General features: G+C 40.8%; 2 protein-coding genes across 2 annotated transcripts in view; one reads left to right on the forward strand and one right to left on the reverse strand.

Moving 5' to 3' along the window:
• Positions 1–263: 263 nt before the first annotated feature.
• Positions 264–16939, forward strand: SELENOP (selenoprotein P). The gene is made up of 5 exons (XM_054031470.1): positions 264–370; positions 1876–2091; positions 5923–6135; positions 7372–7489; positions 15093–16939. Exons 2-5 carry the CDS (start codon positions 1889–1891, stop codon positions 15450–15452), a joined length of 894 nt encoding a protein of 297 aa, XP_053887445.1. The 5' UTR covers positions 264–370; positions 1876–1888; the 3' UTR covers positions 15453–16939.
• The window catches only part of CCDC152 (coiled-coil domain containing 152), a 28555-nt gene continuing 26401 nt past the window's right edge, over positions 16308–18461 (reverse strand). The window contains exon 8 of the mRNA XM_054031471.1: positions 16308–17184. Within this exon, the coding sequence (XP_053887446.1) occupies positions 17062–17184 (123 nt within the window). The 3' untranslated portion in view covers positions 16308–17061. The remainder of the gene's footprint in view (positions 17185–18461) is intronic.

Consider the following 18461-nt stretch of genomic DNA (forward strand, 5'->3'; position numbering starts at 1 on the left):
CTGTTAGGTAAAGAATGTGACTTTCAAGCCTATCCCCTTCCTTTGACTGTACCACTGTCTCCAAGTCACTGGGGTGGCTGGCAAACTTCATAACCTGATATTCATGTTTGTATAAAAATACCTCCCTGTTGAATGATAAATGATTGCTACTTTCAGTGAGTTAATCAATAAAAGTTTTGGCTGCTTTAGCTAAAACGCTTTGCTTTGCTTCGCTTGCAAGGTCGTGCCCAATGAGTTCCCTGAACTTTGAACCACATCTGAGAAGTGAGATAAACACGGCAAGTATAAATACCAGAGAGCAGCAGCTGCTGAGGCTGTTTACTTCTGCAAAGCAGAGTTAAGCAGAGCAGCCAATGAAAGGGGAAAAGGGGTGAGTGTGTTGTTTTGCTATAAAATACCGTTGTGATTTCTGGTATTGTAAAGTGTTCCTTGGTTTCTTTGATTGTAGAGGTTGATTGGGGAGCTAGAAAGTTCCTTTTGAAACCAACTTAAATGGCTTTTAAAAAAAAATTGAAATATAGAAGAAAGTGTAATTCAGAACAAAACTTATTTCCAGTCTGTGGGGCTTGGCAAGCTATTGCTGGGTATTGTGCGCCAACACTGCAGAATGCTAAATTCATGGAACAATACAGGCATGTCTTGAAGTTTTGTACATGTCTGCAAGAGAGTCACATGAAAGGGATGCAGTGCTCCAAGTGTGTGCAGAGACCTAGAGTGAAATTCTGGCTCCAGTGAAGTCAATGGTTCCATAATTTCATCCCTAAAGTATTTTACCAGATTGCTTCTACAGAATTGGAGGAAAGAAAAGTCAGGAAATATGGGGTCTGACAATAAGGCTGGTTTGCAGCAGTTTCGTCTGTCTGCATGAGATCGGTAATACAAAACTTTCCTTGTATTGGAATGCTCTGGGGTTAATCAAAACGTATATTATTTATATGTGTTTCATGTATTATGTATGTTACATCACAGAGCATAACTGTGTCTGATCAGATTCTGTTGTGAATGGGGCTGTGGGATATCCAATACAATCCTGCAGCCTGTGAGGGAGAAAAGAGTAGTTTTTCAGTTTCTTTCCTAGATAATGCGTGGTTTCTAAACACAATAAGCCAAAGGGTGTTATGTTAATGTATCATGGGGAGAAAAAGAGGTTTTACAATATTTTTATGTTTTATGATAATCACAAATATAAGATGCCCTGGGTGCATGCAGGAGGTTTAGAGAGATTTATGGAATCCTGAAACTTTGGGTTTTTTATTTCCTTTTCTTTGTTGTTCAATTGTCTCTAGTGTCTGCCTTCTTTAGAGCTTTTTCTGGCTACGGTCCAAATGTGAAAAAGAGTCTTCTAAAAAGTCTGGACTCTTTTATTCTGCTCCCAGTTTGTATAGTATTTGCTATGGGCCAACATATACCCCTGGGGTAACTACTTTGAAGTCAATGGAATTGCACCCCAGATTGATTTGGACCAATGATCCAGATCTCCACATGGTGTAAATTGGCATAGCACCATTGACGTCAATGCACAAATAAGTCAAAAGCAGCAGAATTGGAATCAGTTCTGCAGTCATTAAAATTGCCGTTTGATAAGAAGAAGAAATAGGAGTAGGGAACAACTCAATTTGTCTAGTTAATGTAAAGGGTCACCCAGCTGGTTGGAATACTTAATTGTCCTGTTTTCAATTAAGAAAATATCAAGGTGCTTTCCATGGAATCCTCGGAATATTGCCAATAGCAAGAAACATATTGGGCCAAATTCTGAGCTTACTTCCTGTGCGAGCCCCAGAGAGTTAATGGCCTGCTGGTTTTGTTCTGAGAATTTCAGCAACTGGAACTGCTCTGTGCACGTATCTCATTTATTTTGTTTTCTCTCATTTGCAGCTGAAGCCCAGCCATGTGGGGAGGGCTGGGTCTGGCCCTGGTTCTCTGTCTCCTCCCAGGAGGAGGGACAGAGAGCCAGGGTTCAAGTGCCCGGTGTAAAGAACCCCCAGAATGGCAAATTGAGGAGATCAGTCCAATGCAGAATACTAGGAGCTCAGTGACAGTGGTAGCGCTCCTCCAAGCTAGCTGATACTTGTGCCTGCTGCAGGCTTCCAGGTAAGGACATTTCTCTTTTCCAAGTATATCTGAAAATGGGACGGAGCAGTTTTTAAAACTCAGCTATTTAATTACAACATGGATGCAAACCTTTTATATTATAGATAGATATGGTCACATATTTATGGCTTCTTCACCTGCTTGTGTACCAAATAGGGCCTGTGACAGGTGCAGCTCCATTGACTGAATTCCTAGAGGGACAAATCCGTGCCTGTGACTCAGATTCTTAAATCACTGCCTCAGTATTCATTGGTAGATGAAGCAACCATTTAAAAGCCTTGCCATCTTCCAATTACCACCATATAAATATAAATATAAATAACAACCAAATCTTCATTAATAAAACCAAAACCAAAATAGACCTTTAAGATCTTAGGCCACACAAATGCAAATGAACCCTAGCAAACCCAGCAGAAACAGTTCCTCCAGAGCTATACTCCCACTAAGACAGGGGTTCTGAAATTGGGGGTCGTAACCCCTCAGGGGGGGTCGCAAGGTTGATAGCTTCTGAATGTATTGCCATTTTCTTTTGTATTCGTTTACAGGGGGAGGCAGGGTCACGAGCTGTTAGCTTCTACCACAAACCCGCTTTGCCTCCAGCATTTATAATGGTGTTAAATATAAAAAAAAGTGTTTTTAATATATTAGGGGGGGTTACACTCATAGGCTTGCTGTGTGAAAGGGGTCACCAATACAAAAGTTTGAGAACCACTGCACTAAGATGTGATTTAGGGCCTGATCCTACAGAGCATTACTCATTACCAAGAGTAGTCCCTAGATCAGTAATGGTAAACAAACGAATGCAAAAGAAAATGGCAATACATTCAGAAGCTATCAGCCAGACTGGCTATTCTTTAAGGGCTTGATTGTATTCTCATTGCAAAACCAGTCCCTAAGAGAAAGAGCTAGCTGAAATCAGAATGAAGCTTAAGTTGAGTCTTGTGGGGTTGAGTCTTGTGGGGTGCAGTTTTCAAAGGTGCTTATGCCTTCGGGTGCCTTTGCAAATCCTGGTCCTAACATTCAAGTGTCTCCATTTCATTTGCAATGCATGGTCAGATTCATCCTTTTATGAGCATACCCTTCCATCAGCGTTAAGGCTATCATCAGTGGGCATTCTCCAGTGCCTTGCTCCTGGCATAGTCATGATTTACACCTGTGGTCAGGTCCCTCATTGCTAGAAATCAGGGTCAAACACAGGCAGTGCTGAATTTCATTGTAAACAGCTGGTTGAAACACAGAATGTTTTCTTGAGTTGATAAAAGAGAAAATACTGGGATGACCTGAGATTCACTAGTTCTTTCAAACTGCCACTATCTCTGACTCCTTAGTTAGGACTTTGGCAGAGATATTGAAGCTGAGTAAAATCATATTTCTCACATATGTAAAAGACTACCTGAAATAGAGAGATCTTTATGTTTCACTCTCTTTTTGCCATCAGCAGAGGTAAGCTGTACAGTAACTCCTCGCTTAACGTTGTAGTTGTGTTCCTGAAAAATGCGACTTTAAGTGAAACCATGTTAAGCAAATCCAATTTCCCCATAAGTATTAATATAAACAGGGGGGTTAGGTTCCAGGGAATTTTTTTTCACCAGACAAAAGAAATATATACACACACCCACATATACACACAGTATAAGTTTTAAACAAACAATTTAATACTGTACACAGCAATGATGACTGTGAAGCTTGGTGGAGGTGGTGAAGTCAGAGGGTGGGATATTTCCCAGGGAATGCCTCACTGCTAAATGAACTAGCACTCGGCTGAGACCTCAAGGGTTAACCCATTGTTGTTAATGTAGCCTCACTCTCTACAAGGCAGAATGAATGGAGGGAGGAGAGACAGCATGGCGGACAGAGACATACACAGAGACGGGGACACACGGAGAGAGATTGCCCCTTCAAGTAGGCGGACCCCATTCTAAGTACACTGCCTTTTTAAGTAGATCAGCAAGTTAAGATAGCAGCTGCTCACAGGAAGCTCCCTCCGTCCTGAACCCTGTCATGTTGTCCACACCCTCATGGAGATGGGGTAAGCAGGGTGCAGGAGCAGGGGGGGAGGGGGACACCCTGACATTAGTCCCCCTCTTTCCCCCCCGCACAGCAAGCAGGATGCTCCCAGGAACAGCTCCAAGGCAGAGGGCGGAGCGGCACATGGCAGTGGAGGGAGGGACAGCTGAACTGCCGGCAATTGATAGCCTGCTGGGCGGCTGCCGCCCTGGGAACTTAGGGGAGCAGGGAGCTGATAGGGGGGCTGCCAGTCCACCCTGGTTCCAAACCCCCACCAGCTAGCTCCAACAGGCTGCTCTTCCTGCAGTGGACAAAGCAGGCAGCTGCCAAACGACGTTAGAAGGGATCATTGCACAACTTTAAACGAGCATGTTCCCTAACTGATCAGCAATGTAACAACGAAACAACGTTAACCAGGACGACTTTAAGTGAGGATGAATAATCTTTATTCAAATTCTAATGGAAAAAGACACACGAAAGCTGGTATTTTTCATATATTTTTCCCCATGTGAGAAAGGGTCCACTTTTAGGAAATAGGCCAAGGATTCCAGAGACTGTCTTTTTACATGTTCATACAGTACCTAGCACAATGGGGCTTGGGCCTGTGGACCCTACCAGAATACAAAAAATCAACAACAGCAACAGTCAGACAATTCTTTTGGATGGTATCAAGCAGCAGTCGCTCCCCCTGCTCATAGCTTGGATTCCTATTGCAGCTATGAAATCACTTTGAGTTGAAAACTGACAGAGCTGGTTTCACATCCTGACTCCTTTAAACCCCTTCTATAGGCTGCATAGTGCTAATATTACAATGGTCTTTATGAGTTTTTCAGTAATTGGATTTGAAAAACTAGGGATGGGATTCTGGCCCAATTTAGGACAATGGGAGTTTTGCCACTAACTTCAATGGAGTAGACTTTGACCCTAGAAAACCAAATTTTATAATGGACCAGAAGATTTCAAGCTGTTAGGGTAATAAAGAATTTTCATTGTATTGTAGTTAATAATACATTCAGTTTACAGAGCAAATGCATTTAAAGAACACTGTACGTCCATTTCAGTAGGGTATGAAAGTATGACCACACTGTCGCTTTATATCAAAGTCGGAATTCTTGCATTGCCAATTTTAGGGAAACGAATTCTCTTATCCTGTAATTCTTGAAGAAGATCATTAGTAACACAACCTCATCCTGCATAAGTTCTATTTCCCCCTTTTGTTCCAATGGCTACCATATCCTTTTTCTGACTTATTGAGTAGCTGTTATATCATCCAAAAGAGTGGGAGAGTTAGCAGCCCTTCATTGTAGGTACCCCTTCTTGATCATCTATAGTGAGGCACTGTTTCTGCTGTGTTTGGACTGTACATGCACTCAGATGTCACACCAGTATTTGGTCCATAATCAATTATCACTCAAATACACCCATTAGATTAAATATTTAAATCTATATCAGTAAAAGAAACAAAGGAATTGAAATGGAAAGATCAATTAAATGAATGCATCTGCTTTACCTATGTATGTAAAATATATTAAAGGATAGGATACTGTATTATTTAGCTACACTGTGTACTCTTATAGAATCCAATCCTAGGCATAATACAAAGCACATTGCTGACAATGTCAACACTCCCATTGATTTTAATGACCCTGTTTGAAATCAATGATTGCAATGGAAGAATTGGAATAATTAGCTCTCAGATAAATCAAGGCAAATCACTGATCCCTAAAAGAAAATGTCCATTTAAAAAAACATACTTTTTATTTCTCAAGAAAAAAGATGATTCTTGCCTGATTAATGGTTTTTTTCTTTTAAAATCGCCATCAGATTGGAAGACCTGAGAGTAAAGTTGGAGAATGAAGGATTGGTCAATATCTCATACATGGTGGTTAATCATCAAGGAATACACTCCCAACTGAAAATTCACACACTGAAGGAGAAGGTATCGGAAAATATTATTGTATACCAGCAGGATGAGAATCAAACTGATGTCTGGACTACCTTAAATGGAAACAAAGATGATTTTCTTATCTATGACAGGTCTGTATATAACAGAGAAATTAGGAAATGATTTATATTAATTTACAGTGTTGTATTTTGTAACCCAACAGAATGAGTATTTTCTCATTTGCTTGCCAAAAGCCCTTTATCTCATAACAAGTGCATCATATTCTGATTTTCTAAATTCCATTAAGCAAAAGAAAGTCTTTTTCACCTTTTACAGTCAGAGAATAACTAACATGGACCAAATGTTGCTGTTATTTAAATCAGTGTAAATCTGGAATAGCTTCATTCTTTTCAGTGCAGTTACTCTGGATTTACATCAGAGTAACTGAGAGCAGAATTTGGTTCTAGGATTCCAATCACACTTGCTCATTTTTTATATTCATACAACACTAGGACATCTGATTCTGTCTGATTTACACAGAAAATTTATTTAGCATATTTAATCTGAGCCTAAAAGGCTGTTTGTGTGAGAAAAGGAGGGGTGAATCCATTTAGACATTTGTGGGTTTATTGAGTAGAAAGAAAATATTTGTGTTGCTTAAATAGAGTTTTTTAAAAAAGAAATAACTATGTAAATTAGTTAACAGTATCGTAGGTCAATGTCCTTATCTACAGCCAAATCCTGGAGCATAGAGCAAAGTCCAAATAAACATATTTTCCTCATGTGAAAACATTCTAGGTTTGATGAACTAAACCTCAGCCCCATCTGAGTACGCTGTCTGTGCCTTTTCATGCAGCATGGAAACAAGAAGCAGGTGTAACTCATGGCTCCTATCTACATACGGAGTTTTCACCCAGCGCAGTATATGGATGCACCAACTACACCCCTAGCTTGTCCACACCCCGCCCTCTAGGAAGTTGTGAGGACTAGCTGCAATGATCTTTTTCTGGAGAGGAATGTGTGCATGTTGTTTCGGCTGGTGGTGTCCTCGCCACCGCCATGTATCAGATTGACAACTGTGTTTGTCTTGTTGTTAAGAGCATTCCTAGGCCTTGGCCCATAGTCTTTATTCAAGCAGAGCTGGGTGTAAGGAAGAGTTCTTTCTTTACAGAATTAAGTTTACATTTGCAATATGTTGAAACTGCACATTATAGATATTTAGATTGTAAACATTTGGGGACAGGGAGCATCTTTCTATTCTGTGTTTGTACAGCACAGTGGGGTCCTGGCCCATGACTAGGGGTTCTGGCCAGTACAGTAACACAAATAAATAGTAATAGATATTTTCTGGGTTTTTTGTATAACTGTAAATCTCATTCTCTTGTTAGGTGTGGCCGTCTGGTGTATCATCTTGGTCTGCCTTATAGCTTCCTGACTTTCCCATATGTGGAAGAATCTATTAAGATTGCATATTGTGAATACAAGTGTGGAAATTGCTCTTATATGGTACTTTCCTAATTTTATTCTTTTATATATAAATATATATGGGGAGGGGAAAGTGAGTTTGACTGATGTTTAAAGGAACTACTTTTACCTGATTAATCCCAAAAGCCATTATTCACCAACCTGGCCATTTTATGGCTCCTCATTTATTAAGTAATTTGTTATCCATTTCTCAAAATGGATCAACTTGAGCTCAGAAAAGATTGAAATATAAGGGCTAAATTGCTGCCCTTGTGTAAAAATGTGAAACATTTTGAGAAATCTAAGTCCTGGCTTGGCTGCCAATTCCATTTACTTAGTTGTGTGTATAATCAGCAAACAGAAAACCAACAGAGTTCTGAGATTCTCTTGTCTTTCTAATTAGTGTGACTCATTCTCTAGACACTTCCTAACCTTTGAAATGATCATTAATACCTCTGTAAACTATAAAATGTCACATTTGACTTATTTTGAGCACTTTTGAATTTGCCTTTGGGCCTGATCTTGGTCCTGCCGAAACCAATGATAGTTTTTCTTTTGATTTGTATGGGTGAAAACCTAGCTTTATTGAAGTCAATGGCGATTAGGCTGGATGTGTGATTTGTACATATTGGGTGAAATCCTGGTCTCAGTGAAGTAATTGACTTTAATGAGGCCAGGATATTACCCATTAACCTTAGTGATTTGCTGATATGCATAATGCAACCACTGCTCGTGCTGCTAGTTGATAGGCAGTGGAAGGGCCAGTGCCTGTTCTTCTCATCTGGGAAATATGAAGCCAACCAATGGGCCGTGCAATTGGGATGTATCAGGGTGAAATAAATGCCACCAGTTAATTACAGTGGACTTGAAAAATTCACAAAAATCGTGAAAATTAATTAACAGGAAGCATTTAACAATATGTTAGACTGCTTACTGCATTTACTAGTGCTGACCACAAAAATCCCTTGCTGCTTTTGTTTTCTTATCTTACTGCTTTTCACTGGTCCACTTTATGAGCCCTGAGGGTATGTCTACACTGCAGCTGGGAGAATGCTTCCCAGCTCGGGCAGACAGAAATAAACTAGTTTTGCTCAGGCGAGCATGCTAAAAATAGCAGTGTAGCCAGGGGTAGCATGGGCAGCGGCTTGGGGTAGCCGCCTCAGTACATACTTAGGGAGTCCGGGCGGGTTTGTACTCAGGCAATCCCTGACCACACTGCTATTTTTAGTGCACTATCTCAAGCACAGCTAGCATGTGTCTGTCCACCTGAGCTGGCAAACATGCTCCCAGCTGCAGTGTAGACATACCTTTCGATAACAGAGGCTTGAATAGAACAGAAGGAACTTACAGAGAAGCAATTGTACAACAGCTACAGTTCCAAGTGCAGCATGTAACAAACATACTGTGGCTATCTAACTGTCAGAGCAACAATCAGAACCACATTTTCACCTGTTTGCGCAGAGCACACCTGTATCTAGTAGCCACTCAGACACTTCCGTGGCAGGGGAGCCAAAGCTGGATACACTTACTTAAACAAATTGAGTGTGTGTGTGTGTGTGTGTGTGTGTGTGTGTGTGAGAGAGAGAGAATGCATGCATGCATTCTTGCATGTAGGGGTGGGAAGTCAAGTTTTGGCATATGTTGAGCTATTATTCTTTCTTGGTTTATGTCATACAGTACTAATGCTGAACGAAGTGCCACAAGAGTAAATGAAAGAAATACATAAAAGTGGGCAGCATTATTTTAAATATATAAATAGATCAGGACTATTTTAAAATTTAGCAAGAAATTTACTTAACCTACTCATGAAAGCTGACCAGAAACATCATGTTTCAGCTAAGTTGTTTCGTGGTTCAGTTTTCCAGCTAAGTTGGCTGAACCTCATAAAGGTCAAGTGGCTTGTTTAGAGTCACACATTGAATCAATGGCTCCTCAGAATGAGAATATTTCTTATTAGAGACAAAGTGGGTGAGGTAATTTACTGGACCAACTTTGGTCCAATAAAAAGTATGACCTGGGACCAACACGGCTATGACAACACTGCATACAAATACTCTTATTAGCCAGTATTTTAACTTTAACTCCCTACAGTTCTAAATTAAAGCCCCAGTTCAGTGCTAATTGAATTTAGTAGAAAGAGTCCCACTGACATATTTAAATGTCCCTTTGCTACAGCATCACGTGCAGTTCATTTAAAAATGAAGAATTTCCTTGCAGCACTTGGCTTCTTTTATGTTTAAAATATTGACATTCCCTATTGCGACCCACTTAATTAACCACCCCCTTTTACTTGCTTGTTAATATTCTTAATTTCCTCTTTGCCCAGTTCAGCCCTATTTACAAATAATGCACTGGGATTTTGTGGACATCATAGACAGAATAATATCATAAAAAAGGACAACATTGTTACATCCTTTCTAATACCAAGAGAAGCTATTCCCTCTAAATTCTCAGTGATCTGTGCTTTTGTCATATCAGCAGAACCCTGCTTCAAAATACAGGTGCTATAGTGCACCTGCTTTTTGGCCTGTTTGTGACAGATCCTTGGAATATACTGATCAATAGGGGCTAGGAGGAGCATGACTGGTTTAATCCTGACAGAGTTCTTAAGCAGCCTCATGACCTGCCTGTGCTACACAATGTGCACTCTCAAGTCTATCTTGAGCGTGAAGCACTCCTCTCTGGGGCAGCCACATAGGGCCAGATTTTTAGAGGTGGTTAGGTGGCTAAAAATAAAGATAGGTGCAGAGTGGGATTTTCAGAAGTGCCCACCTGCCTAATTTCCATTGGTTTCAATGGGAGTTAGGTGCCTAGGCATTTTGAAGATTCCACCACCTGAATCTTTAGACAATAAATACTTTCAAAATTATGGGCCATAATGCTGACACAGCTGCCCAGTTTGTGGCTCTGCTATAAATGGTAGTTGGGCACTAAGGAATGACATCAAGATTGTAAACCAGCCAGATTTTCTGCACTGTATATTTTGTATGTGTTACATAAAATTAACACATGCCATGCAATAAAAGACCATTCTATAAATAAATTACTGTTATAGATTTATACCTAGATAATATACAGATAATACCGTACATATTTGTCTTCTCTTAGACCTTCAATAATCTCAAGATTAAATGCTGATAAACTCTTTATTAAAGATTGCGTTATCTTAAATAACTTTTTACAGTTGGCAGTTCTATCTCTGTACTGATAGTGAAAATGAATTTAGATGCCCTTGAAGTATATTGCAATAATCTTATAATTCTAAGTGTTCATATGACTGCACTCTGACTCAGTTAGAAATTTAGATTAGATATTAGGAAATACTTTCCAACTATAAGGGAAGTTAAGTTCTGGGATAGTCTTCCAAGGGAAGTTATGGATGTCACACTATCTGGCGTGGCGTATAACCATGAGTGCCAACCTCAGGACAGACTCTCAAAAGGCAGGGCAAAAATCCTAAAGTAGTTGTATATTCTATAATTAGATTTCACAACCCACTAACAAGTGTTAACTTCTAAAGCACTATAATAGTCTTAGCTCTGGGCTACACTTAGGGTGACCAGACGGCCCGATAAAATCGGGACAGTCCTGATATTTAGCTGATTGTCCACCCGACCGATCTTTGGTCCGGACACAATTTGTCCCGATATTTCGCTCCGCTGGCAGCACTCGTGGTTTTTTGTTTGTTTTTGTTTTTTGCTCCGCCAGTGGACCCTCCTGCCCCCCCCATGTGGCCCTATATTTTCTTCCTCTCATCTGGTCACCCTAGCTACACTACAAACTTAGGTATCAGAGGGGTAGCCGTGTTAGTCTGAATCTGTAAAAAGCAACAGAGGGTCCTGTGGCACCTTTAAAACTAACAGAAGTATTGGGAGCATAAGCTTTCGTGGGTAAGAACCTCACTTCTTGCATCTGAAGAAGTGAGGTTCTTACCCACGAAAGCTTATGCTCCCAATACTTCTGTTAGTCTTAAACGTGCCACAGGACCCTCTACTACAAACTTACTTCGGCATCACTGCATTGCTCATGGGTGTGGAAAATCCACACCCCTGAGAAACGCCATTATACTGATCTAACTCCTACTGTAGACATAGTTACAGTGCTACTGTCGACATAGTTACTGCCTCTTGGGAAGGTGGGGTACCTAGGCTCTCCTATCAGCGTTGTTCACATCTTAACATCTTCACTAAGCGCTGGTGCAGCTGTGCCGCTCCAGTGTTGTAAGTGTAGACAAGCCCTTATCATGGAGTCACAGACAGTCCCCTTGGGAATTCCATCTATCTTGCCACCCAGGCAAGCTGGATTACGTGATAAATGGTCACTTTACACCAAAAATCACATCAATATTCAGGTTACTCCCAGTCCCAAAGGACCAGTCACATACCCCAGGTCCATTGTACTCAGATCTCAAACCAAGGACAACACCTGTAGCCAATCCTGTAATAAACTAACTAAAGATGTATTAGCTAAGAAAATAAATAACTCTCTTATGTAGAAGTTTAAAGCAGGTGAACATACACACAAAAATGAGGTACAATATTAAGTTCAAAAGGTAATAGAAGCTTCTATAATAAGTAAACTTTTATGTCCTTTGGTGCTAACCCAAGCCAAACAACTTGGGGATCTCTCCCTTATGTTTAGGAATGTTTGCCACAGAGTCCAGACAGCCTAAAAGATCCAGTTTCTCCTTGTCACACCCTTCCTTCTCCCCCTCACCCCAGAATGCAAGCTGATGGGATGAACACTCCTGCATGTAACCTCTTCATGGGGGGGAGCAATTGACAAAGTCTTTGTTCCACAATGACCCTTTGGATTCAATAATTCTTCCTGATGGGCAGGAGATAACATCACACTTGATAATTCTTTTCCCCGACTGTGGGGAATTTACAGTCTTAAACATTTGTATCATTACAGAGAAAGCATTTAAACATTACCTTATAACATGGGAAACAATTATTATAAGTAAGCTTAATACATGCAGCATCCTACAAGCATTCCATAAAGTTTCACATAATCCAATGATGTTTGCAGTGTAGTTGTAGCCATGTTGGTGCTAGGATATTAGAGAGACAAGAAAAATAATAAAAGACAAAAAATACCATATCACCAATGGGTAAGCACTTTTCACAAAGTGATCACTCCATATCAGATCTCTCTGTCCTTGTCCTCAAAGGAAACCTGCACAACATCTTCAAAACATGAACCTAGATGCTTAAATTTATAACTTTGCTAGACACCAAAAATCATGGTCTTAATAAAGACACTGGATTTATGGCTTATTACAGGGGTGGGCAACCTCTGGCACGCGGCTCGCGGGCCGGGCCAGTTTGTTTACCTGCCATGTCTGCAGGTTCGACTGATTGCGGCTCCCACTGGCTGTGGTTCGCCGCTCCAGGCCAATGGGGGCTGCGGGAACTGGCACGGGCTGAGGGATGTGCTGGCCGCGGATTCCCGCCACCCCCATTGGCTTGGAGCGGTGAACCGCGGCCAGTGGGAGCCGCGATTGGCAGAACCTGCGGAGGCGGCAGGTAAACAAACTGGCCCGGCCCGCCAGGGTGCTTACCTTGACGAGCTGTGTGCCAGAGGTTGCCAACCCCTGGCTTATTACCAGGGACGGCTCTAGCTTTTTTGCCACCCCAAGCATGGTAGGCAGGCTGCCTTTGGCGGCATGCCTGCGGGAGGTCCCCAGTCCCACAAATTCGGTGGCATGCCTGCGGGAGGTCCACCGGTCCCGCGGATTCGGTGTACCCACCGCCGAATTGCCGCTAAATCCGCGAGACCGGTGGACCTCCCGTAGGCAAGCCGCCAAAGGCTGCCTGACTGCCATCCTCGCAGGGACTAGCAAGGCGCCCCCTGCGGCTTGCCACCCCAGGCACGCGCTTGGAGCGCTGGTGCCTGGAGCCGCCACTGCTTATTACAACAATCTGTAACCCACTAACCCTCATTTTTTTTGTCCTATTACTGAAAATGTGTTAACAGGCCACTTCACATTGAATGGTCTGATACAATATGTGTTAACTACTTATGCCAAACAATCTATTCCACTTTGTGTTTAGCTGTGACACTCTGGGTATGTCTACACTGCACAGTAAGCCCAGGATTCAAACTCAGGCTCAAACTTAACCCCCGTTCCGTCTACAAACTTAACCCCCATTCCGTCTACACAACTCTTGCTAATCCAGGGCTCAGAGCCAGGGGTTGAATAGTCCAAGCTTGAATCAAGCCAGGACCCAAGGTTCAAGCCCTACTGTTTTTCAGCCCCACTGGACTAGTGCTCTGGGAGTCTGCCAAAAGTATTCCACAACCCCCAGGCCAAGTTTCTTTGTCAACAGACAAAGACAAGTTTGGTAGACCGTCAAGTTTTGCGAGACTGCACCATGAACAAAGGGTCAGAGCAGCCACATTTTGGGAGGGCACTAGGAAGTCTGGGATATGGGGTTGGACTTGGGCCCACATCATGCAGTATAAATGCTGGAGCCCCATGTTGGGACCCAGGGCTCAACAATTCCTAACCTGGGGATAAAAATGAGTGTAGATGCTCAAACCCTATGTTATCAAACCCAGGATCTGCTAACTCAAGTTCTGCTACCCGTGGGCTTACTCTGCTGTGTAGATGTACCCTCAGTGAACCTTTCCCAGACCTGAAGAAGAGCTCTGTGTAGCTCAAAAGCTTGTCTCTTTCACCAACAGACTTTAGTCCAGTACCAGATACTACCTTACCCAACTTGTCTTGCTAATAATCCACTGAAACAGTATTATTAGATGTTAATGACATTAAGTCATTACTAAAATGGGCTGGTTTCAAATCAATGACCTTGTGAAAAAGAGAGAGGTTTCGTATTCTGTTACTAGTCAGCTGTGCCATTCAGTTTCCTCAGCTTCATTTTTTTAAACAGCTGAATTACTCTGTTTCATGTGAATATGAACCTGGTAGCACAAAGCAGCTTGATAACAGAAGTGAATTTCTTTCTTAAATCTCATGTCCTTCACAAATTTCTGAAATAATATTTTGCAGGTTACAAATAAAGGAGTTTCTCTTTAGCTTAGCTGGAAATCTAAATACAACTTTAGCCATGTGGCTTAGTGTACATAGTTTCTCTGCTGGCATAGTTATTTAGGGCTAAATTGTGTCATTAAGACACAGCCTGAAGTAAGTGGCAGAGTATAAGCATAATGCACCTGGGGGACATAGGGAGACACTGTGCCTCAGAGAAAGCCCTCAGAGGCTCAATTCCTCCCCAGCTCCCCTTTTGCATTGTGGGACAGCAATTGATGATACCCTTTGAGATGCTGAAAAATTCCCCCAGCCAGCTGACCTGCTTCTCCTTCTCCATGTCAACTTACTCCTGGTGAGAGCATCTTTTGCACAGGGAGTGCTGGGAGCTGCAATGCAGGCAATGCAGGTTGCCCTACTGCAACAAAATCTAGCCTTTAATTTGTTCGTGTTACAGTCATGGCTTTTAAAAACATATTTAGAAAGGATAACTTGAACAAAAATACCTAAGCAATGACAATATTTTATGTCTGATATGATTAAGCCTTTGTTTTCAGTTACTGTAATAATGACATAAGTTAATTGAGATTTTAAAACTAACTGTTTACTTCAGATGGGTGCATTTTTATTGTATGAACTTATATTTTCCAGACACCGGTTGTTGAAGATATATGCAAAAACATATCTCAGACAGCCGACGAAAAGCCGGCTGAAGAAGCACCGAAGCCACACAACCACCATTCACACCACCACAATCAACGTAGACATCATGGACACAGGCACCACCACCAGGAAGGGGACAAGCTTTCCGAAGAGCAGAATCAACAGGATTCTGCTCACGCTCCGAGAAATCATTCCCACCAGAGCAGTCAACGTCATAACAGGGTTGTGGATCGTAATAGACAGGGTCAGAAAGGTAGTCAACCAAATGTAGAAACTGCCCCACAAAGAGAAGTGGGGAAAGTTCCTACACAAGTTAAGAGGCCTTGAAAAAAAGGAACTTCCAGCTGAAATAAACAGTTAACCTGAAACTGGCAGAAAGTGTCACAGTCAACTTCTAGTAGCTGATGTTGACACTGCCGACACCTGTTGTTTGAAGAATCAGGAAATGCAGCCACCTGACACTGTCAGGGAGAACTCCCATCTTCCTGCAGGTGACATGGCCAGCTGTTAGCAGAGAACATCACTGAATCTTGACAGTGACGTCTGCCCACAGCTGCTTGACATTCACCAGCAGCAAGTGAGCATGAAACATCTGACACCTGACAGTGAGAAGGAAAGACAGGAAACTGAGCATGAAAAACAAAGTAAATATTTTAACATCAGGAAAGATCCCTTCAATTTGAATGCATTTAATTCTAATACAACTTGTAATAACAAACTTCAAACTTATTAGATTAATACCCTAGACAGGAAATAGAAAAGTGTAGAGAAGTTAAAATATAACACTGAAAACAATTTGATGTGTGTTAGAATACCATCAGTAGAGGGTTATTTTTGTTTTTTAAAAAGTAAAATTACCTAAGCCATAGTTTGTTTTTTCAGTGCTAGTTGAAGGGTGTCTACAGCATTTGGTTAATTTGTCTTTCTTGTTTCTCTCCTAATATTCTGCTTGCATTAGTGAGGACAGAAGCATAAACTATAACCTAGGGGCTTCTGTTTGATATTTAGCAACCAAGAATAGAAGAAAGCCAGAAAAGACATTCTAATCATGTTTTATTACTTATTTCTGAAGAACAGGAAATATTAAAAAGTTAATTTTTTTCTCAACTAAAAAAGGAGCTACGAAAGTGATCCAATCATATTGTTTTTGATACATATGAAAAGCTTATTCAAGAGTAACTTGCCATAACAATGTTTTATTTCAGCTGTAAACCATATGCCAAAAATTGCATTGTTCAAAAGTAATGGTTTTTGTACTCTTTGATATCTTATAGTTTAAGGACCAGATCCTATATCAGACTCCATTAGCAAGGACCCGTGTACCTTTGTGAAGCTCTACTGAAGACAACAAGATTCTGCATGGGCACAGGGGGCAGTGTTAGTAGATCTTGATGTGGAATCAGGGCGTGAAACAAGGTTATGAATCAAATTCATTCCTGGTATAAGCAAACACAACTCTCACTGAATTGTGCCTATTTATGCCAGGGTTAAATTTAGCCATATATATAGATTATCAATGTAACTTACTAATGAAACTTGTATAATGTCTCTCTCTTGGTGTAGTTATTTTTACAATTTGACTATCTTAACTGAACTGAAAACAACGTAGTCTTTAATTTGAAGGATCATGGAAGAAAGAAAAGAGAATAGAGGTGAATGCTTTGAAAGCACACGCCATAGTTAATGATGGTTTAATAGGGAAACTGTCTCCTACAAAACCTGAATCCTTTTATGGTGAATGCTAATAAGCAAGAAAGCAGTACTGAATATAAGGAGAATATAGATGTATGGCATATTTGATAAGAGAGTTTTCAATAAAAATAAATGGCATTCCAGAGTTGCCTTATATTTTGTTTTCACTTTCCAAGTACATAGCTTGTGCTATTGCATTTATAATATATTTTTCAGTTGTATTAAGTCAAGAAACCATTTCAGTAGTGCATGTTCAAAGTTATTTTCAAAAACGTCTCCGTTTGAGGAGGGAATCTGGGCCACTGCTGAGTCGTTGCTCTAAATCTCTAATAGTGTTACGGAGAATTTCAATTTCCTTGTTTTTTTCCTCCTGGAGATGCTGAAGTTTCTATAGAAATATAAATAAATGTTTTGGTAATTAAAATTTAGAACTGAAATACAGAGTAGGTGTATCAACACAACTTGATGCTACTAATGAAATTATCCTAAGTACAATAATGAGAACATAATAATATGTATTTTACAAGGATAATTCTCACAAAATCCTCTTTATTTGACAGCCTAATGGCCCTCATCTAGAAAAGCACATGCACGATGCACATGTTTAACTTTAAGCACACGAGTATTGCCATTAAAGTCAATAGGACTATTCAAGGTAAAGTTAAGCATGTGCTTAAGTGCTTTGTTGGTACATGGCCAATATGAAATCCCACAATCCTCACCTTACACTGGAATGAAAGCAATAGTTGAGGTTTGATTGTGTATGGGCATTATTTTAACAAAATATATTTAAATATCTACAAAAAAATTCAAGCTTATTTGAAGGTTATGTGCAAATGGCAGTAACATTAAATCCCCGAAGCAAGGGATTGTTCATATACTTAAAAATAAACCACCGGATGCTATGTTTAACATTTTCAAAGTTTATTATATATATTAAAGTTTATGTAATAATAATAAATAGTAAATCCTCAACCCTATCCCCTGACCTCCATAAACTGGCACCAGAAGGATTCTGTGGTAAACTGTGACATCATCATACTGGAAAGAGGATAATCAATGAAAGCTGAAAGGCTATGGTGGGGCTGCATGTCGTGCATAGCTGCCAACATGCGACAGCCATAGACAGGAATATTTAGGGCTCGAGCCGAACCCTGTTGAAGTCAGCAGGCTTCAATAGGCTTTGGATCAGGCCCTTAGTTGGGGGATGCACACTGCAATCAAATCCACTGGTTGTTGCTTCCTCCTTCTGGACAGGTTTTCAGGATACTGGTGGTTTGGTTGAGGCAACTTATCCCTCTGTGGAGCCTCCACTGAGCACACTGGGTTTGTATAGGTGTAACTGATGACAGAATCTGTCCCCCAGAATCGTTAGTGCTGGGAATGACACATGAGCTGGAAGGTTCACAGCTTCACTTTCAGATACATCAAAAAATCATTGTTTTACTTGGTAAGTGAGCAATATGGTTTGGAGCCATGGTGGCACAATAAACAAGGAGCGGCACATTTTGTAAAAATGGCAGTCACTTTTCAAAGCAAGCTTTAAAACTTTAAAACGTTTCATATCATACAGAAATACCAGCAAGATACTCTATATAAACACATGGTAGCAACAGTATTTGCAACCCACAGACATTTTTAGGAAAAAGCTATTAAAACACATAC

Source organism: Malaclemys terrapin, chromosome 6 (genome assembly GCF_027887155.1).
Source record: "Malaclemys terrapin pileata isolate rMalTer1 chromosome 6, rMalTer1.hap1, whole genome shotgun sequence".
Classification (NCBI taxonomy): domain Eukaryota; kingdom Metazoa; phylum Chordata; order Testudines; family Emydidae; genus Malaclemys; species Malaclemys terrapin.